This window comes from Muntiacus reevesi, chromosome 1, assembly GCF_963930625.1.
Source record: "Muntiacus reevesi chromosome 1, mMunRee1.1, whole genome shotgun sequence".
NCBI classification, from domain to species: domain Eukaryota; kingdom Metazoa; phylum Chordata; class Mammalia; order Artiodactyla; family Cervidae; genus Muntiacus; species Muntiacus reevesi.
Genome location: NC_089249.1, coordinates 165,347,502 through 165,370,265, shown reverse-complemented (window position 1 = coordinate 165,370,265; position 22,764 = coordinate 165,347,502). Strand labels below are relative to the sequence as shown.

The window sequence follows — 22,764 nt, the reverse complement described above, 5'->3', positions numbered from 1 at the left end:
GGTGGTATCATCTGCATATCTGAGGTTATTGATGTTTCTCCTGGCAATCTTGATTCCTACTTGTGCTTCATCCAGTCTGGTGTTTTTCATGATGTACTCTGCATATAAGTTAAATAAGCAGGGTGACAATATACAGCCTGAATGTACTCCTTTCCTAATTTGGAACCAGTCCATTGTTGCCTGTCCAGTTCTAACTGTTGCTTCTTGGTCTGCATACAGGTTTTGCCGGACGCAGGTAAAGTGGTCTGGTATTCTCATCGCTTTAAGAATTTTCAACAGTTACCCAACCCAATCTGTGCCTTCTCTTTTCCTTATCTCAAGGTACCACTCCTCCCAGTTGCTGTGACTAGACACTTTAGGATTATGTTCCACTCTCCCTTTCTTTAGCAGCTAGTCAGTAGTTAAAGGCTGTGGTTTCTTCTTCTGCATTGTTGTGGGGATCTGCCTGCCTTTTCGCATTCCCACTGCCTCAGCACTGTTCACGCTGTTGGCTCCTTTCTTGGGTGTCTCACACAGTAGGCCTCTAGTTGCTTCTACCTCTTAGTGTTTCTCTGCTGCAATCTGGTCTTCGGTCCAGTGCCAGGCTAATCTTTCCAGAACACTCTGGTTCAGGAAATTTCAGTGGCATCCTTTATCTACTGAATTAAGTATTAACAGTGCTCCTTATTCCAGCTCTGGAGTGATGTGATCTCAGGTCACCTTATTAGTTTCCGTGGTATGTAGCCACACCATGCCCTCCAGCATATCCTGTGTACTCACTCATCTCCAAGTCACTGCTCATGCTTATTCTTTGGAATTCCTTAACCTCTTTTTGGGCTGCCAAAATCATACTTGTCATCCCAGGTTCACTTCAAATACCACGCCTCTCATGAACTCTTCTCCTACCTTTCTGTCAGAATTAATCAACTCTGTTTATCAGGATGATTTTGTGCAGCTTGTATCTGGTGTGCTATTTGCTTGGTGTTATTGTTAATTATTCATTTGTTAATACATATTGGTCTCTGCCACTAGGTTGACCTCATGTGGTCAGGGAGCAGACTGATCCCAGCTTTCTACATATTTATTTCCCTTTTTGTCAGTGCACGTGTCTCAGTTTTAGATTTCCAGGTGGTGCTTCTTGGGCTTCTTGAACCACTAGAAATTTTTCTGTGGCCCTCAGGAAAATAAGCAGAGGCTTTTCTCTCATTTGCTTTTTTCATGATTCATGATGCACTGGGGCTATGTTGTGGGCTATGTTGAAACAGAACACAGAACTTCGTGCCTCAAATGCATGCTTTTGTTTCTGACCACAGACCTATCCTCAAGTTGTTCTGAGTACAACAGGACAGATGGATAAGCAAACTATGATACCTTGTAATAAGCATAAGAGGGAGATTACCTCAACTCGTGTGTGTGAGGGATGGAGGAGGTGATAGCTGAGTTGAATGCCAAAGAATGAATAGTTGGGGAAGCCCAGAGCTGTCTTCCACAAAGAACAGTAATTGCAAAGCCTGGAGGGTATAAGAGCACACGCCTCATTTGGGGACAGTTGTACTTTCACAACAAAGGTCTGTCTCGTCAAGGCTATGGTTTTTCCAGTGGTCATGTTTGGATGTGAGAGTTAGACTATAAAGAAAGCTGAGCACTGAAGAATTGATGCTTTTGAACTGTTGTGTTGGAGAAGACTCTTGAGAGTCCCTTGGGCTGCAAGGAGATCCAACCAGTCCATCCTAAAGGAAATTAGTCCCGAGTGTTCATTGGAAGGACTGATGTTGAAGCTGAAACTCCAATACTTTGGCCACCTGGTGTGAAGAGCTGGCTCATTTGAAAAACCCTGTTGCTGGGAAAGATTGAGGGCAGGAGGAGAAGGGGACGACAGAGGATGAGATAGTTGGATGGCATCACCGACTCAATGGACATGAGTTTGAGTAAACTCCGGGAGTTGGTGATGGACAGGGAGGCCTGGCGTGCTGCAGTCCATGGGATCGCAAAGAGCTGGACACGACTGAGCGACTAAACTGAACTGTTCATTCACCAAAGCTGGAAATTAGAGTTTTTATGAAAGTTTGGACAGGGAAAAGTGGCTATATTATAAGAGGTCTTAGAACTCAAGCTAAAAAGTTTAAATGTTATCCTGAATGCAGGTATCAGGCTTTTAGAATCCAGTAGAGCTGGGTTCAGACTTACCTTGCGATCTTGGGCAAGCCTCTGTGGGCTTTATCTTTCCAGTAAAATAATGCCTTTCAGGGTTGTTGAAGGTTCCCTGGTGGCTCAGAGGTTAAAGCATCTATCTGCAATGCAGGAGACCCAGGTTTGATCCCTGGGTTTGGAAGATACCCTGGAGAAGGAAATGGCAACCCACTGCAGTATTCTCGCCTGGAGATTCATGGGCGGAGGATCCTGGTAGGCTACAGTCCATGGGATCGCAGAGTTGGACACGACTGAGCAACGTCACTTTCACTTTCACAGGGTTGTTGAGTACTGGGAACAATCAGTGTAAGGTACTTGACATTTAAGTAGATTGTCGATAAATGTTAGCTGTTATAAGGATAAGGAGTCACTGAAGGATTTTAATGTGACAGTAAGAAGATCATTCTTGTGAAAAAAATTGCTGGCAGCCTTGAGGAGGAGCTGTCTTAGCCCGTTTGTTATTGAGTTACTAAGTCGTGTCCGACTCTTTGCTACCCCTTGGACTGTATGGCCTGCCGGGCTCCTCTGTCCATGGGATTCTCCAGGTAAGAATACTGGAGTAGGTTGCCATTTCCTTCTGCAGGGGCTCTTCCTGATCCAGGGATCAAACAGAATTGGTACCGCTGAGCTACCTTTGGGCTGCTGTAACAAAACTATAGACTCAGTGGCTTAAACAGCAGACATTGATTTCTCACTGTTCTGGAAGTGGGTCAGTCCGTGGTCAAGGCACCTACTGACTCGGTGTCTTGTAAGGACTTCTTCCTGGTTCCTAGACAGCTGCTGTCTTCTCACTGCACCTTCATGATGAAGTAAGGGGGTGCGAAAAACCTCTGGGGTCCCTTTTGTCAGGACACTAATTCCATCTATGAGCGCTCCACCTGATGACCTAGTCACTTCCCCAAGGCTTCACCTTTTAATTCTGTCACATCACATTGGGAATATGATCTCAGGCTATGAATTTTAGGAGGGCATAGACATTCAAACCACAACAGATGGATTATATACAGCAGGGAAACCTGTTAGAAGCGGGGAGAGAGATAAGAGTTCAGTTTTAGGCAAGTTGAGCTTGAAATGAGCATGAAAGTTTTAGGAGTCAGTTGGACATATGAGAATGGTATATAGGATAAAGTACTGAGCTGAAGATAATGAATTTGGGAATTGTCAGTGTATAGGTTACAGTTGAAACTATGGGTAGAGCAAATCATTTTGGGAGAATGTAGAGAACAACTCTTATTTATTTTTTTTGGAAAGTTTATAGGTTTTTTGTTTTGTTTCGTTTTTTCATCCCATAATGTACACAACACCAGAAATTTTGCCTGCAATTTTAGGTGGCTTATGATCCCACCCCCTCCAAACTCACTTATGGACCTTTAGGCCCATGGATATCTTAAAAAGCTGTAATATGGAATGAAAAGGAAGGAGGGCTAAGGATGAGTAAACATTTAAGGGGTGAACAAAAGAGGAGTAATCAAAGGGGAAGGATGGAAACCAGGGCAGAATGGAGTCTCAGATACAAGAGGGGGAGGAGGTTTAAAAGGTAAAAGAAAGGTCAGCATTGTGTTCTGGGTTGGCAGGTAGGTAACTGTGGGCAGAGCAGTTTCCGTGAATTTGTGGGACTGGAAGCCAGGTCATGTGGTGAAGCAGGGCGATGAGAAAGTGGAAATGGTGAGCGTTGTCTTCGCACTTGTTCATGTAGCCGAGGGGAAAGGAGGGGAGTGGGTAAAGGTATACCAGCTAGGCAGGGATGGTTTGGAATAAGCTTCTCAAGGAGAAGGGAAGATGTAGGATCCACATTTCAGGGGGATGGACTTGCCTAGGTAGCAAGGAGGGACTCTGCCAGTGACACTAAAATTAAGAAAGTTAGGGTAGGTATTGGTAGCTTGGTATCTTAATAAAGTTGGACTGGAGTATTGAACCTTTCTAACTGAGGAACCCTCGCATGACTAGTTGCTGCCTCGATAAGTTCAATCTAAGAATTTCCCAGGAGGCTGTTGGGTTCTTTGTTGTCAGTTCATAGCCTTTGGTGGAGCTGAGTTTACAAGAAGCTTTTAAAAGTAACATCACCTTTGCTCTGATTGACTGTTATCTTCTCACATAAGCATATCTTCTTAAACTTTTATCTCCAGTGTTAGGTAGAAAGATTTTTGCTGGGCCTGGAATTAAATGAAGGATTTATGTGTGGGGAATCAAACCTAAAACTTATTAGAAACTTTTGAAGGCTGAGCTGTTTGGAGTGTTCTGAAGGTCTATGTAATCAAGTTGTTGTTTGACTTCCCTAATGAATTTCCGTGCTGAAATATTAAGATCTTAAATTCCAGGCACTGTGGTATTGGTGTCCTCTTATCCTAATGCTTAAGTCAGGAGATAATGTTCATGTAATTTATTGGTCTGCAACATAGTATCCTAAAAAAGGATCCTCCAGCTTTGGGGCAAGGTTGTTATATAAAACCTTTTTCTGTGGAACTTATAGCTCAGCTCTAAGCAGGCTAACTGGTCTTGGGAAGGACTTGTAATCATGTTGCTTTTAGAATTTATATTCAGAATAAGTACTTGGACCTCTTCCCTCTGAAGTGAAAATCAGGTTTCTAGCTATTCAAAGCATGACTGATGTGAGGCCATCCACTTTCCCTAGTGCCTTATCCCCATGGGAGGGCTTGGTAGGTGAACAGCATAACTGTGGATAGTAAAATTTAAAAGAGTCAATTGTGTTAATAGCATCTTCATGTCTAAAAGATATGAGACAGTGGACAGGACTCTTACAGGTGACTTGATTTTGATATCATTCTGTGTGTTTCTTTAGCCGGTCTTCTAATCATCTGTTGGCCAATCAAGAAAGTTTATTTCTTGTAAGAGTCTAGGGAATTCCCTGGCGGTCTAGTCATTAGGGCTTGGCACTGGAACTGCCACTGCTGGGGCCCAAGTCAGTGACATAAGATCATACAAACTGTGTGGTATAGCCAAAATGAAAAAAAAGAAAAAAAAAAAAGACCCCAATCCAACATGCAAAAACTCCAGTATCCCAGTAAGTATCACCTGTTTGCAGGGACATGCAAACATAATGGAAAACAGTATTAAAGCTGACTAAAAGTTCTGCATTTTCACCAATGCCAGGTCCACTCTGCCTTGCTCTACTGATTAGCTTTATAACCAATAATAGTCTGTCTCTAATATTACAGAGTTATCACTCTGAAGGCACAAGTTTTCTTTCTAGAATTTCTTTATTATAAAAGTAATACTTGCTTGCTGTAATAGGTTAAATGCTACATAGATGGAAAAGAAAAAGTTAATAAATTTCCTTTTAAATTTGAGAATATTTTAAAGAGGTGGAATTCATGTGATTTCTTTTTAGTTCATGGCCTCGTATCCTTTAGACCTGGAGGTGTGATTAACACGATTGCGTCTTCTTTATTTTCTACCCATAGTTATTCTGTTCACCTCCCAAGCCTTCCCATGGGGATAGTACACTAGGGAAACCAGATGGTTTCTCATCAGTTATGATTCCAATAGCTAAAATGCTGACTCTCAATTCAGATAAGTGGAAGGATTTATTTTAGGTCTTATTATATAGAGCTTTAGATGTTAGTAGCTATGGTAGATGTAAAAAAAGTAAAGCATGATGTCTTTCCTCAGGGAATTAATGATCTCATTGATGAGTAACAATAAGGTTATTTGAAGTTTAGAATTTATATAATTATATAAGTACAGATTGAGTGACTAGCATAGTAAATACCATAAAAATTTGGAGAACAAAGAGACTATTGAGATGTGAGATTGTCAGGAAAGGCTGCCAGAGTAATGTTTCTCAAACACCAATCTCACCATGTCATTCTCCTGTTTAAAATCTTTTAATATGTTCTCTTATCTTCCCTTACCAGTTTCTTGGTGATAAAGTTTGGACTCCTTAGCTTGTCATGAAAGGCCATGATTTGACTCATGTCATTCTATCCAGTTTTAAATGTCACTGCCACCTAATACACATCCTGTCTTTCAGCCGCCGTTAATTCTGTGCAGTTGTCTGAACATGAGCTCCTTCATATCTCCGTTACTTTGCACCAGGTGGAACTTCTTGTAGCCTTGTACCTTCCCTTCTCTTTCTGACTAGCTTGTAACTCATTTTTTAAGGTTTAGTAGAGTCACCCAGGGGAGAAGGCAATGGCGCCCCACTCCAGTGTTCTTGCTTGGAAAATCCCATGGACGGGGGAGCCTGGTGGGAGTCGGACACGACTGAAGCGACTTAGCAGCAGCAGCAGCAGAGTCACCCATCTAGAAATGTTCACTAGCCTCCTGTGTGTCCCTCCTGTACCCAGAGAGGCTTGACTCCTTCTCTTATGTTCTTGAGTGCTCTGTGCTCACCTCTGTTACAGCCTCGTTGAAGTTATTTCTTCTTTCTGCCAGACTGTCATCTCTATTCAAGGTAGGGACTGTGACTTTGTATAACACAGGCTATTCCAAACAGCTAGCTCCTTACTAAGACCTATTCAAAGAATAAATGAATGAATGAATGAACTGGATTTTAAATAGCATTTGGAGAAGTGGAGAGGAAGAAAAGAGCTTGCTGTGAAAAGAACGTAAATGTCAGTGATTTAGATGAGATTATAACTGCAAGCTGACTCTGATACAAGCTTGGAAAGGATTATGAAGAGGTCAGGTAACTGAATCAGCATCTGAAAAGATCAAATGATCAAAATATGTTGGAATCTAATAAAAATTATGACTTAAATACTTGCAGGCCTCTATGAAGGGAAAATTAGATTAGACTTTAAAAAAGTTTCAACAGTTCCAAATGAGTGCCAATAGGTAGAATTTATAAGGATGCAGATTATGACACTTTATGGAATTTTAAATTAGTATATGTTTCTTATGAAGACCTCTCTATTAAGTTTTAAGCTTCAGTAATATTGTAGATGTATGCAAGATTTGGACAGACCTTTCAACTCTGAACATAATGATTGTTGTTGAGAAGATTTGCAAATCAGCAAGGAATTAGACAAATGCATTCTAATTCCTAACTGCCATGGTCTATAGTAGGAAAAGATCACTGTTTCCAGAAACAAAGCCAGAAGGGAGGTGAAGGTAAAGTTAGGTACAGATGAAGGAGAACTTACTGGATGGCTATCGATTCAGAGACTGGAAAGGAAGAGGTGAGGGTAAGGTTAGAAACAGATGAAGGAGAACTTACCGGATGGCTATTGACTCAGAGACTGGAAAGGAAGAGGTGAGGGTAAGGTTAGAGACAGATGAAGGAGAGCTTACTGGATGGCTATCGACTCAGAGAAGTAAAAAGATAGGGCGCCCACCTGGAAATGGTGGACCAGTGCTTGTGTGGCTTTTACTTGGGTATCAGTAAGAAGGGAATAACTGGGTAGTAGGGAAAGAAACCCTAACTGAAGTTTGTGTGAGTTACTGGTGAGTCAGATTTACATAATTCTGCTACTTTCTTCTGAAATTTCTCTTAGCTGGAGAAGAAATGCAGGAGTGGTCAGCTCAGCTTGGGGATTGTCCTAGCGAAAGCAGTAGTGGATAGGGAGGTGAGAGTCCCTGGGGTGCTCGGGACAGACAGCTTTTACTTGCTTAATCATGTTGTCTGGCACAGACTGGGATAATCTTAGATGCTCTTAATAAACAGGATAAAATAAGAAGGGAGTGATTGAAAGTTGAAAGTGATGAGAAAATATGAAGGATTGATAAAGATGACTGCTGAGTAGCTATGTTTGGAGAAGGAATGAGGCCTGGGAAGTGGCATGGTGGCGGCTGGCTATGGCTTGGAGATGAAGGTCAGTGGGGCCAAGCAGGCTCACATGCATTGTCCACACATATGTTGAAATAGTTTGAGGATGACATCAGAGAACACCCACTGAACCAAGTTGTTGGGAGAGGTTAAGGTAGATTTGCCACGTGGAGGGGTGCACGCAGCAGGGAATGGTCAATGATAGCAGGGATGATTTGAGCAGGATGACATAGTGGAGGGAAAAGGCTTCAAATAAATAGAAGAGGAACGCACCTGATGGATCAGTGGTCTGGAGGTGGCAGTTGTGGGAGAAAGTGAGTCCTCCTCATAATCAGGCCTCTGTGACGTAGTCGTTGTCAAGTGTTGACAGTCATGTTTCTGTTGAAGAGGTGAACAAAGTCAGAATGAAGCAGAACTTGCCTAAGAAAAAATGGAGGTGTAAGACTTGGAGAAGGGAGGGAGGGGAGGAGAGATGTGCAGGCAGCCTAGTGGGCAGCTTTGAGAGTTGGGTTGGCAAGGCTGGGGAGGACGCTGGAGTGAGGGGGCCCCAGGGGAGGGGGGAGGGAGGAGAGCACTGATCGAGAGGACCGGCGTGTGGAGAGTGAAATGTAGCCTCGGACTGCCCGAGGGCCAGGACCGCTCTGCCCGTCCTGTTGGGGGTTTCACAGCTTCGGGTGTTTGGAGCTTGCTGGGGGTGCGGTGGGGGTGCAAGGAATCACTGCCCTCCCTGGAGAAGTAGGATGGGAAGGAGACTTTGCGGTGACACGATTCTTGAGGCATGTGATTCTGCCTAATGTGTAAAGTGACAGGAGAGGAAATCCAGAGAGACTGAACCTTCCCAACAGCAAGGCGCTGTCTCAGGCTGAGGAAACCGTCTCCACTGTCCTGGGGAAGCTGGGTGTGGGCAAGGCTGGGGAACATGTCGCCAGGTGGCGCTGAGCCAGTGCCTTCTCCTTGTTCCCTACAGATGAACGGGACCGAGTGCAGAAGAAGACGTTCACCAAGTGGGTCAACAAGCACCTGATGAAGGTAGGACCCTCGTGGACCCTCAGCCCCCTGATCCGAATGCGCCAGTCCCTCCTCTCAGACAGTTCATCGTGCCGGCCACATGGTCCAGTTGACGGGGATACATGATTTTCTTAAAAATATATCTAACATAGTCCTAATAGTGTGGAAACTTTCGTGGATGAGTTTCTTGGTGAAGACAGTAACTCCTGCATTACCTAAGAAGGCTGAGGTTGAGGATACCATGGAGTGATTCCTGAGTTTCCAAGAATGCTTTGTATCAAACTTTACATACTATTTTATAAGCCCCTATTTTGTTTTAAAATTTTTAGTCTAATTACTATGTAAGGATGGGGCAGAGGGAATCTTGTTCTCTCAAAGTGTACAAGTCTTGAATGATCAGTTTAGTGAATTTTTAGTATGTATATACACTCCCATGCAGTTTAAAATACAGAGCAAAATGGCTAGGGTTGGACGTAGATCTTATCATTATTTTTAAAAAGAGAAAAACCCAAGGCAGAGAAATATTACTTACCTAAGGATAAACAGTACGACTAATATGACAGTCAGATTTGAATACAAAGTTTTTAAGTTATAGTAATTACTCAACTCAGATAATTTTGAGTCTAATAATTGCTGCTCTGAGAAAGATCACCAGGGACCTCTTAATTGCTGTTTCCAGTGGTTTTATCTTTCTCTCATTTGATTTCTTTGTAGCATTTGATAGTATTGACTAACTCACTGCTTCTTTAAAGCCCTCTCTTATGTTGCCTTCCAGGACACTGCTTTTTCCCAAGTTACCTCTCACCTCCATGAATGCCTTTCTCTTGCCTCTTTCACTGGCTTCTCATCCTCTGTGCGAGTCCTTCATGTTGACGTCCCCTAACCTTGACCATTTTCTTGTTTTGTTCTCTGTATTCTTGGCACTCTCATCTGTGTTAACCGAGGGGATCATTCTGTTTGCATAGAATGCAAGGAATCACACAGAGAAAAGGATAGGGGTGATCTCCAGAGTCTGGTGCCTGGATGCATCTGAGCTTTATGAAAACTGTGCTTCACTAGGCAGCTGCTCTCTCCTCTGTTTAGGAGCTCTTTGTTTTTCATTTTCCTTTCTCTCTGTGTGTCTTCTACATTCAGTTCTCTGCACTCCTTGCTTTTGCTTGTGTGTGAGCCTTGGTGGTTGTCCCTCAAATGGTGGTGTAAACCCCTGCAGCCACATGATTCTAAAGACACAGACACGAACAATCTTGGTGGCTGGAGTTTTCTTCTCCCCTGTGGGTCAGGGGTCTGTCTATGTAGTCAGTGAACTGTGGCCTGGGAGATGGTTACATAAATCAGGCATAGCTCCTTAGGTCACTTCTTTAACTGCAGGTAAGGTCGGTTTTCAAACTCTTAATACAAGATTTAAATCAGGAGGTAATGATAAAGCCTTTCTCTGTGTTCTTTCCTAAGCCAAAGACCCATATCTCAATAGTGTCCTTGACACAGTCATCTGGACGTTACCCAGATATATCCTGTTTTCAGTACATCCCGAAGTGCTCAGTATTTTCATTCATGTACCTAGCTGTCCAAGTTAGAAACCTGGAATCATACTATATTTAGTCCTGCCCATCATCTCTCCCTGTCACCAACTCTAATCAATCATTTCCAACTCAGAAAGATGCTTGCATCTGATTTCTCTACTCTGCCCTATTCCAGGGCCTCTTCTCTTGATTTGGCCACTATAATAGTTTCCTAATAAAGTTTTCTGTAAGAACAAGTGTGATGATAATGTTCGTAATTTATTGAGTGCTTACTGTAAATCATACTTTCTGTACTAAGCCCTTTATTTACATGGATCATCTCCTTTAATTCTTCAGTGACCTTATACTATAGATTCTGTTAATAGTCCCATTTTATCAATGAGGTTTAGAGAGGTTAAACAGCCTGTTCAAGGTCACAGCACTAGAAAGAAGTAGAACTAAAACACTAGAACCCAGGCAACCTAAAGTCCAGCCCCTACTCTTCACCTCTGCAGTACTGTCTCCGGTCTGCCTACCTTTCTGGGCTCAGTGTCACATTCCCCGTGGACCTTAAGCTCTTGCTGAACTGTTTGTCACGCTCTCTGCCTCTGTATCTTTGCTCCGGGGGCGCCCTCTGCTTCTTGCCCAACTCTGTTCTGCGTGGACACCACCCCCGTCACTCCTCTTGGTAAATATCTCCCTGACTCGCCCTCGTGGAATCGACGCTCTTTCCTGAGCGTCTTCCCTGCACTCCTTACATGCTTCTGTTACAGCAGCTGCAGCAGTTCTCATTCTGCCAGACTGTAATTTGAAGGTTGATGTTGTGTCTTATTTTTTCAGTCAGGGCAAAGAAGGAAGGGAGAGAGAGAGGGAAGAAAAACCTGCTGTTTTCCTCTGATTTCTTCAGCGTTTACCAGTTGCCTCTCATTTGGTGACAAATAACTTTGTCAGGGTGCAGAGCCCTTCACAACCTGTTTCCAGCCAGGCACTCTCCCCTGTGTAGCCTGCGCTGCAGCCACAGGAAACCGCTCACCGCTTTCTAAACACGGTATACTTACACACCTCTTTGCTTATTCATTTCTCTCTCCCTTGAAGGCATATCTTGAGCTCTGCTGCCTGGCCATCATCCAGTTACTCTTCAAGGCCCAGGTCCAGTATCCCCTTCCTGAGACTCTGACCTCCGTCCCTGTGACTAAATTAATTGCAGCTCCATCTCTGTTCCACACCACTTTGAAGAGATGGGTGTGTGCATTCACACGTTGGTGTCCTCCGCTCCTCGAGGGCTAGGACTTGCTGTGCTGCACCAGGAGCATGAGAGGTATTCAGTAAGGATTTGTTGCCTTGAGTGAATAACAGTTCAGTAGTCCTTTTAGCTTACAAAGCATATTCTAATCTGACTTGATCCTTACAGTAACCCTGAAGGAGGTAAAGATATTTTATCCTTTCAGTTTAACAGCTGAGGAAGTTGAGAATTAGAAGGATGAAGTGACTTTTCCAAGATCGTACAGCTAGTGAAGGATGGAGCTAAAGACCAATCACGCATCTTCTGACCAAAATAACTTGTTGTTTCTATTCAATATGCCCCTATCTTGCTCTGTTTTCATACCTCATTTCTTAAGATTTGGAGAAACTGAATTGTTCCTTCTTCAGGTTTGTCTCCCTAAACTTTGTCGGTCTTTACAAATGCTCTGGCTCCCCGCTCTTCACTTGTGGCTGATGTTGCCTGTTGGGCCTCTGCCTCAGTGCTGTGTGATGACAGGAGGCTCAGGCGGGGAGAAACAAGACAAACACACATGGCATTGTTAGCAGCTGGAGGCCAGCCAGAGCTTTACTTAAATCCCTGGCTGTTTTTCATCTCTTCCTATTCCCCCAACCTTACAGCTCCAGTGGCATTTTTTCACCTTGGGGTATTTCACAGAGGTTCACTGCTCATCAGAATCATTGCTCCATGCCGGCTATCTTTGAACTTTGGACTGAGGATTAGGTATCAGAATCTGTTTTCTGTAGCTCAAGCATCCTTTGCCTTGCTCCCCAAGTACACGTGAGCCACATTAGTGTTGCCAGTAGCGGGTAGACTGACGTAAGATCAAAGCAACCAAGCCCTCAAGTTCTAGAATTGGTTAACCTAATATCTTGGATTCCCAAATATCTCTTGAGGAAACAGTTTGTTATTGAATAAGCTGATTCATTCCTCTTTATTAGCTGAGAACATTGTTGGTCCAATCTTAAAAGAGATTTAAGAATGTAAGCACCTGAAATATATCTACAGAACACCTAAGGCAGAACGCAAGTCCTACAGATCGAAGAGTTCTCCTCCTACCCCAGAACTATCAAAAAGAAAGATCTAGAATTTTCAGTGAGGTTTTTATTTGCATTATCCCTGATGTTTCTCTGGGTCCTGGCAGCTTATAAAGTATAGACATATCTCCCTAAGAAGGACTTCAAGGCAGGCTGAGCGGCTGACAGAACAGAGAGCAGGAGTTTTCTGTGGTCAGCTTCTATGGACTGCAGATGTCCGTGGGTAGAAAGGTAGGAAGGTATTCAATCTAACAGTTGAAATTGTCCTTTCCATTTTTTTTCACGTATGCCATCTAGAAGCCATTGGCCTTCCTGGGATTTTATTTAACTACAGAAAACCAGCAGAAGTTTTTAACTCCAAATTTTTACCGATGTTCTCAATTTTTTTCTGCTTGTTTGAGGCTCCCTAGCTAGTGGTTGCAGGCCCCCTTTCCTGTGCAGCCTCTGTACCGTGGCCGCATGAGACAGCTCACTGCTCCCTCAGCATTGCATGTACTTTCACACCTCTTCGCTTATTCGTGTTTGTGGGAAAGGTCGGAAGGAGCCTGGCAGTGCAGTGTGATATAGGAGATTGATGGAGTCATGCTGCTCAGAAGAGGAGTGTTGCCTTTGTTGCCCAGCTGTGACCATAGGGTGGTGGCTTGTGACCAGCTCTGCCTGGATCTGAGTTCTCAGGGCTTGATTTCACCCTCAGTGCATTTCAGCCCCCACTGAGGGATTCCGGTTCTCCGTTTGGACTTGGATTCTCTATTGCCTGACCATTAGTGCCTGCCTGTGAAGTAAAGCTCCCCTTGGGGGACTTTGCAGTCATCCTCATTCTCAGAGAGTCTTTGTTAGTCAGAGTTGGCTGATATCACTGTCAGATTCCTCAGAACTTAAAGAACTCTCAAAACAGGAGACATAGAATTGTTATCTGCAAGGAGCCTCACACTTTACTCCCACATCATACTCTATTTCAGCAGAGATTCCCAGCCCCCACTCTTGTTCCCTGCGTTTGAGCACAGTTCTCTCCAGGAGTCTATGACCCCCGCCACCACCCCCCCCCCCCCAAACCCCCCAGAACAACAACAAAAAAAACCAAACAAAATAACTTAGGCCAACTATAATCTGCTTTTTTAGTGTTAGGCTTTTCCTGGAGGATAGATTTGGCCGTTGAATCAAAATGGAGTTTTCCCTTTATGGCTTAGAAATCTATAAATTCAGAAATCCATCTGAAGTTACCAGGCTCACTCTCATGTTCCCTGTATCTTTTAATAAGTCTGTGTGCTAAGTCACTTCAGTCATGTCTGACTCTGTGCGACCTTAAGGACTTTGGACTGCCAAGCTCCTCTGTCCATGGGATTCTTCAGGTAAGAATACTGGAGTGGGTTGTCATTTCCTCCTACAGGGGATTTTCCCAGCTCAGGGATTGAACTCCATCTCTTATGTCTCCTGCATTGGTAGGCAGGTTCTTTACCACTATCACCACCTGGGAAACCCTTAATAAGTATAAATGAGAGTAAATAACATATTCTTCTCTTTAAAGTTTTCTCCTCTGATTGATTTATTGCTCTGCAACATAGTGTGGATCAAGGAAATTAAGCTACTTGTGTTTCTGTTAAGAGTCTTTGAGCAAAACTTTGCCAGATCAGGCTCTCTGCAGGTATTAAAGAATACTGCAGGACAATCCTTGGTTTTTTGAGGGGAACCTCTTATAATTTAATAATGTTGTTAATATGTTGTTTCTACCCTTCAAGCATCATGGAAGCCTTGTGAAGGAAAAAGCAGTGAACACAGAGTCAAGAGACAGTGATCTGACACTTTCCAGCTAAATGATTTTACATAGTTATGTAACTACTCTAGACAATGCATTTCTCATCTATAAACTGAGAATGTTAGAGTTAAGTCATCTTTAAAGTCGCTTTGGGCTCAGATTCTGATACCAAGCACTTAAGTGCAGTTTATTCCCTTTGCTAAAGCCACTCAGAAATTGGGGGAAGCTGTTTATTTTTTCATACCCTCAAGCCAGTCTTTTAAAAATTGGGAGAGCAGAGCTTTCCTTGGTTTATGAATGCATGATGATTGGGGAGGCTTGACCTTGTCTGAAAATTTAGTCATTCATTAATTTTTAAAATAGCTATGTTGAGATTTAATTTACATTTCACACATTTAAACTATAGAGTTCAGTGACTTTTATTACATTCAAAATTGTGCAGCCATCACCACAATCAATTTTAGAACATTTTCCTCACTCCCTATAGAGAAACCCTGTACCCTTTAATCATTATCCCTAAACACCCCTCCATTCCTTCCCCTGCCCTAGGCAACCACCAGTCTATTTACTATCTGTCTCTATAGGTTTGCTGATTCTAAATATCTCACATAAATGGAATCATACAACGTGTGGTTGTTTGTAACTGGTTTCTTGCTCATAGTATAATATGTAGGCATTTGGGTTATTTTTAGTCTTTGGCTAATGTGAACAAAGAATGCTACTATGAACATTCATTCATGTACAAATTATTTTTTCTGAACATATGTTTTTAATTCTTTTGAATATATATACCTAGGAGTGGAATTACTGAGTCATATGGTAACTTGTGTTTAGCCTTTTAAGGAACTATCAGGCTGTTTTCCAAAGCAGCTGCACAATTTTATATTCTCACTAGGAGTGTATGAGGGTTCCAGTTTCTCTGTAGCTTCACCAGCACTTATTATTTGTCTTTTTGATTATAGCCATTCTAGTGGGTGAGAAGTGGTGTCTGTCTGTAGTTTGATTTACATTTTCTTTATGGCTACTGATACTGAGCATCTTCTCATGAGTTTGTTAGCCATTTGTATATATTCCTTGGAGATTTCTAAAGAGCCAATTTTGATGGTGATTTTCACAGGGACTACAAACAGGCAAGGACCTGGACAGTTGAAGTTTTTCACTCATCTTATTTGTTAACAGAGTAGCATGATTGTTTGTTGGAAAGAAACATACCTATGGATGATTCCTAAGCACTCTTGGCCTTACCTGGCTGCCCCTAATATTTCTGGTACTTAGTCCACCAGACTTTCTCTTAAGAGATTTGAGGAAAACTTTAGAGGCAACCCAGCACATACAAAAGAGGTAAAGACTTTAGAATGGGGGAGACCTGGGTTTGATTGGCCTGGTCATTTACTAGCTGTATGATCTTGCTATGTTAGCTGAGCCCTCCAGAATCTCACCTCTGCATCTGAAACTTTTCTGTGTAAAAGCACTAGTAAATGTAGTTAGTTCTTTATCCTTGTCCAGCCAGAGCTGTGTCCAGTGCGCTTCAGAAACAGACAGCTGTTCTCTGCTGAAAATTCTCTAAGGGAAAAAAATCTCACTACACTCACCTCCCCCATTACTTCTGTCTATACCTCTCTGCTGTTTTTCATAGTTACTTAGTTATTATAGTCACACAAAGACTGAGAAACATAGTAAACTAGTTATCATCTAAATTTCTTGTAAGGTTCAACTTTACTATTCAAAGGTGTAAAACTTAACTGGAATTTTCAGGAGATATTGGAGCTTTGATGTAAAATTAACCTTTACATTTTTTTTCCATTTATTTTAATTAGTTGGAGGCTAATTACTTTACAATATTGAAGTGGGTTTTGTCATACACTGACATGAATCAGCCATGGAGTTACATGTGTTCCCCATCCCGATCCCCCCTCTCACCTCCCTCTCCACCCAGTTCCTCTGGGTCTTCCCAGTGCACCAGGGCCGAACACTTGTCTCATGCATCCCACCTGGGCTGGTGATCTGTTTCACCATAGATAATATACATGTTTCGATGCTGTTCTTTCGAAACATCCCACCCTTGACTTCTCCCACAGAGTCCAAAAGTCTGTTCTGTACATCTGTGTCTCTTTTTCTGTTTTGCATATAGGATTATCGTTACCATCTTTCTAAATTCCATATATATGTGTTAGTATGCTGTAATGTTCTTTATCTTTCTGGCTTACTTCACTCTGTATAATGGGCTCCAGTTTCATCCATCTCATTAGAACTGATTCAAATGAATTCTTTTTAATGGCTGAGTAATATTCCATGGTGTATATGTACCACAGCTTCCTTATCCATTCGTCTGCTGATGGGCATCTAGGTTGCTTCCATGTCCTGGCTATTATAAACAGTGCTGCGATGAATATTGGGGTGCATGTGTCTCTTTCAGATCTTAACCTTTACATTTTAAGTGCCTCCTTTTTCTTTTCAACACTCTGGTGTTTGGTGTCCTATTGAGAACATGATCCCATCTGGTTAACAACCCTATATAATTTATTTAAATAATTACTCCTTGACTACTCCTGATTTTTATACCCTATTTTCAGGTCTTAGCTGCCAAAAATAAATCGCTCATTATTGTCTCTTCTCTTCTTAACCCTTAATATCAAGTATTTAATAATTTCTGACTTTAAAAAACTCTTATTTGTTTGTAATCTGATTTCCATCCCCCCCACTTTCTAGAAAATTATTCTCACAAAAGCCCTCTTATTTGTAGGAAAACTCAAAAACTGTTTCTTAATCTGCATCCTCCTTGTCCCGTAGCATTGGATGCTGGTGATGATATCTTCCTCGATTTTACTTTCTTGTTCATTGCCTAACTCTTCCACTGCCTTTCCCCCATTCGCCCTGTCCTTTGTTGATTGCTTTCCCATCTCCTGCCTTCTAATTTCAGCTATTCCCTCAGGCTCAGTCCTTAGCACTCTTTTTTTTTTCTTTTTGCCCCAACCCGGAAAGCTCAACATTTCCCATGCATTTAGCTAGCACCTCTGTGCATATGACTTCTAAACTTAAGTTCTCAGCTGACCCAGATTGGATTCTGGTATTTCCAGCTGCTTCAAGAACATTTCCATTTGTAGCTCCTTTGCTGTTGTTTTAAATTCAACATATTTAAAATTGAACTTGTCAAAATCAACTCCCTTTCCAGCCCTTATGACCTGCTAATTTCTGTGAGTGGTGCACTGTGGTTGTCCTAGACCCCAAGCTTGAACCCTTGAACCCACTTGAGGGAGCAGTCTTAAGATCTTAGAACCACCCATATGTTAGAGCCAGCTTTTGTGGCCTTGTGAGAGCCAAATAGTAAATGTTGAGGAGTCTCGTGAACTCTTTTATAAACTTACACTTAAATTATATTTAAAATGAAGGTAATAAATACTCAAAATTCATTCCTTCTTAGATACTTTGCTGGGTTATTATCATCTGTGCTGTTGAGGTTAATTATATCTGTTGTCTTTTTGATGGAAACTGTGTATTGGTGTGCTACTGTACATCTCTCCCCAACATTGCTTTTAGTGATTTTATATTAATAGCTTGAAATTGGCCATGGTAAGAGTATTTTTCACGTACATGTACAAACATGTATATCCTTCATATTTCCACCCTCCTACTTAGTCTTACGTGGTTTTCCCATCCTCTTTCTATCAAACATTTTCTAATCCTCCAAGTCCTTTCTCTTCTAGGAAGTCCCCCAAGACGTTCCCAGTCTTCATCTTCTCAGACTCTCAGTGTTGACTGCTAGGATATTACAGCTGGAAAGGACTCGTGGTTCAGGCTTCTATGTGATGTAGAAATCCCAGGATCCCAGCCCTTGCTTGAAAAACTCCAGTGACTGGAAATCCACTACTTCTAGAGTAACCCGTTCTCTTGTTGTCTAGAAAGTTATGCATATTGTAAAGGGTCTTCCTTCTTATAATTTCCACTAGTCTTCTGATTCTGTTTGTGCAACACTCAATGAAGTTGTCACTAGACTTGGAATGAATCAGTCATTTTAGCCACGTCTTAAAGTTGTGTGACCACGACTTCTCAGAGCCTTACCTTCCTCAGTTTCTCTTATGAAATAGGAACTTCACAGGGCAGTTGTTTGGATTAAATAAATAGAATGAGATTATGGCTGACTACAAAGCATTGTAGTAATGGCAAAGGCTAAAATCAGAAAGACGAAACTGAGGCCAGTTTTTCCACTTAGTTTTGACCTTAGGCAAGTTACTTAACCTCTTCTTTGTGCCTTATTTCCTCATATGTAAAATAGGCATGATATAATAATAGTAATAATGTGTGATATAATAATGCCCACCTTACAGATGTTAGGGATAGGTGAGATAACATCTAAAGCATTTAGTGTTTGACATTACCCACACATTTTTCTAAAGTGATATTTGTTTTTTCATAGTTTCAGTTATAAAATTAGAATTATTTTTCCCCAAAGGAAAAGAATTCTGAAATTCACTCTTTATTTATTTATTTATAAATATTGGGTAAAAAGGGGGTTAAATTAGAGCTACACCCCATGGAACACTGAGTGTCTAGCATTTTGATTTCCTTTGTAGCACTCTGGAGGGCTTTACTGATTCTGACGGGTCTCATGTGTCCATCGCTGGCTTTTGTCCCTAATAATTGCTGAGATGTTTCGGGATGATCAAGACTTGGCTAAACTTTATGGAATATTGTTCAGGGTTGACTGGAGTGTGTAATAGATCTGGCCTCAATTAAAAAAAAACACATATAAGCCTCTAAGTGTTACCATCTCATATGTATTGTATTCCAGCCTGAATATTCCTGAATCATTTATTGTCTTCAGTTTCAAATTCTTTAATTTGTGTTTACATAGAACCATAAGCACTCCTAAAATAAATGGAAAAAAAAAAAAGAACCGTAAGCACTCGTGTGGATAATAAAATAATTCAAGATCAAATAAAAATCAGTCTTGTTTTGCTCTCATGCACAGGTCCGCAAGCATATAAATGACCTTTATGAAGATCTACGGGATGGCCATAACCTGATCTCTCTGCTGGAGGTCCTCTCGGGCATCAAACTGGTGAGCTTTTCTCTCCTCTTAATGGGTGACTTCCCAGGTGTGGCCCTATTAATGACATGTGGGTCTATCGTGTTGAGTGCTGGGGCAGTAGCTGTCACTTCTGTTACATGGGAGGAAAAAGTAGAAGAGGTGATTGCTGGACTTTATTTCTAACTCAGACTTAATGCTTTACAAATGATATAAGTTCATTTTAATTTAACCTGATTTGTCATATATTCTCATTTCTTTTCTTTATTCTTTTTTTAAAAAAAGTCTCATTTCTTGATGGAATCCAGTATTGGTTCTATAACTTTTATATTTGTATGATTTCTCCTTGTTCTTTATCTATTTATACATGCTAGTATTTGAGGAATAGTAGATTCTCACTTTAAGATTTTTTAATAAGGTGCATTTTTCTTCCTACAGTGTTATTTCTAGTCTACACAGACTCCTTCTATTTTCCCTTCTACTGTGAATTACTTTATTTTCTATATTCAACAAAGAGCTGAAATTTACATGTAAAAAGCCCAGGTATTTAGAGTCATTGTTTCCCAAACGGCCTGACTTCCTCCCTTCTGGAATTCATTGTCTGTCACAGGTTTGAAGAAAAGCTGAAGTTGATGTCTGAGCATAGCCCCAGATGCCGTATATCTGGGCTCCTTGGATAATTAGATACGCCTGCCTCCTCCCCATAAGTATTAAATCTGGCTTATGGAAACAGTTACCTACTGAGGACAAAGCCTGTCTGAACCTCTTGGCTTATCAGCTCTTGTCCTCACTTTGTTGAAAGGATCAGCGTGGCCTCACCATGGGCTTATTGTTTTACATGTGGGAGCCTAACCTGAACCTGTGATTCTGTACAGGTCCTGCTCTGTCTTGAGTGTTGTAGACAACATGCTTTTGCACTTAGAAAAATCCAGGGCTGAGTGTAGAGACACCTGTGGGAGGTGCGCCCTGGAGAGGAGCACGGCTCAAGGAATCTATGGAGGGAGCCCGCACACTCTCTGTCTCTGGTGAATTCTTAACCATGTTCGTTGTGTTTCAAGAGTAGGACTGGACACTTTAGATTTCTCTCCCTAAGTAAAAGTCAGCTTCTTCCAGGATTGGGCTTGGCTTTCCTGGGGTCCTTTGTTTTGGTTTCTTTCTTTCTTTCTTTTTTTTTTTTTTAATAATTTTTAATGGCCTAAAATTGACAGATGCTTTTGTTGACATAACCAGTACATATGAATTCTAGTTCTTCTCTGGCTCTCATTTATAAATCTCCTAAGTAATCAGAATTTTACTTTCACTGTGTTGGAGTTAGAAGTGCTCACGAAATTATATTTTGGGTAACTTGGCTGGTGTATTTGGTGAACTTGCAGTGATTTTATATTGAAAAGTGATCCTTTTCAGTGATGTTGCTTACAAAACAGGTTAAAACCACTCCAATCTGATTTCTTTTCCTAGCCTTTGAAGACCTACAGGTGTTTATGGAGATAGTTGTAAAATAATCATCTTTTCACCAGAAACCACCCAAATATCTCTTTCATGGTTATTCTCATCATGCATTCTCCCTTACTTGATTCACAGAAGTAGGAAGAATGGATGGCCTGTGGAGAGTTAAAGCTGTGTTTCAACATAAGAAGTGTTCAGTATAACCATCTGTTCTGGTCTTAATTTTGTTTTGCATCTTTGTGGAGGTGGGAGGGTATTTTCATATTTATTTTCATCTTTTTTTTTCCTGCGTTCATTTCCTTTTCATTTATGTGCTGTGAATTTCCTGTTAACTCTGTCACGTTTCTGTCTTGGTTGGTGGCCAAAGGAGCCGGCAGGGCTGAAGACCCTCCGCCTGGTGAGCATGCCCTCCTGGCGCCATACAAACAGCGAGGAGCAGGAGGAGGAAGATGATGATGATGTCGTAGGTCCTCCTGGGGACACCAGCGTCCCAGCCGGCACTGCAGGGCCATCAGAGAGTTTGGGGTTCTCTAGGTCTCCAAGTAGCTCACTTGCCAATTGCCTTCTTCCCTGCCCACCTGGGAATTTGGGTCCCAAAGAAAGTGGTTAAAACTAATTGTGCCTCATGCTACCGTTAGACGATCCTGGAGTGGGAATTGTTTTGCTTATCTACAAAAAGAATAATGATGTTTGGCGGCGGCGAGTCCCTTTGTGACCTGGAGACCTGTGCCTTTCTGGTGGCCTTGCTGCGTTGTCTGAGTCTAGATTGCAGAATTGTGGGGAGCTTAGTTGACAGCATGTCAGTTACTGCTTCTGACTCCACACTCCAGACTAATGGGGACTTGCTCTCCACCTCTCTGGCCTCCAGGTTCTCACCACACACCGTGTCATTAGTTTTCAAAAGAGCCTGTTGTTTGCAAACCACTCACTGCATGGGGATACTCTGCCTTGGTCAATAACATCTCTAGTTGCTATAGAGGACTGAGATTTAACTTGCATGTTCTCAAGGGTATTTTTGGTGGGGAGTACTTAGGCATAAAGATTAGTGTGTGTAAGAGGGCCATTTTCTGCTTGCAGGCCCTAAGTTAGAGCCTGTGATTTTTCTCCGGAAATAGAGATCAGGCAGTGTCCCCATTCCCTGTCCTCTTAAAGTCGTCTTTTCATCTCATTGATCTCCCCTCCAATTGCCTTAGCATCTTCGGTTTCACAGGCTCTGTCATCTTCTAAGCCATATTCACAATTAGTTCAAGTGGAATGACTGAGAAGAGATTCTTACTAGAAGGTTTTCCCTAGCCTTTTGACTTAGGAAGTTACCCTGTTGCACAGAGAGGCCTCAACCTTCTCTGTCGATTACCCTGGTTTGAAAGTTTTGCTTAGATGGGTTGAGGGATACCCACAGAGATGCTTCCACCCCATCCCTCCACGTGTTGGGTTACTTTTTGCCCATTTCAGCCTGGGGCAATGTTTCCTCTGTTCAGGTGCCCACAACAGAGCTACCTTGTATTTTATTGGCCTTTAATTAGTACCATTTTGACATTTACAAATGAATTGGGTATGATCTAGTGAGAGTGATGTTTTAGTCCCAATTGTAGTGGGGAGGGGGGGAAAACCATTGAAAAGTGAGCAGGAGGAAACATTCCAGACGTAGATAGCCATCGTTGCCCGTGCTCACTGGAGAAGGACTCCATGCAGTCTTGGATGGATAGGTTTTGAGCCGTGGATCCAGGATGTGGTGGTGACACCAGAGTCACTGGGTGGAGGTGGACGCCCCACTGTGGCTTGTAGGACATCCAGGATAGAGCGGCTGGCAGGAAATACCTTTCTTTGGAGTACTGTG

The 22,764-nt window shown here is 42.1% G+C and overlaps 1 protein-coding gene across 10 annotated transcripts in view; it reads left to right on the top strand.

Moving 5' to 3' along the window:
• Positions 1-22,764, top strand: part of MACF1 (microtubule actin crosslinking factor 1) — a 332,396-nt gene that overhangs the window by 115,158 nt on the left and 194,474 nt on the right. For all 10 annotated transcript variants that reach the window (XM_065915933.1, XM_065915922.1, XM_065915908.1 and 7 more), the window contains exons 2-3: positions 8,865-8,926; positions 19,425-19,514. In XM_065915933.1, coding sequence (XP_065772005.1) covers positions 8,865-8,926; positions 19,425-19,514 — 152 coding nt within the window. The remainder of the gene's footprint in view (positions 1-8,864; positions 8,927-19,424; positions 19,515-22,764) is intronic.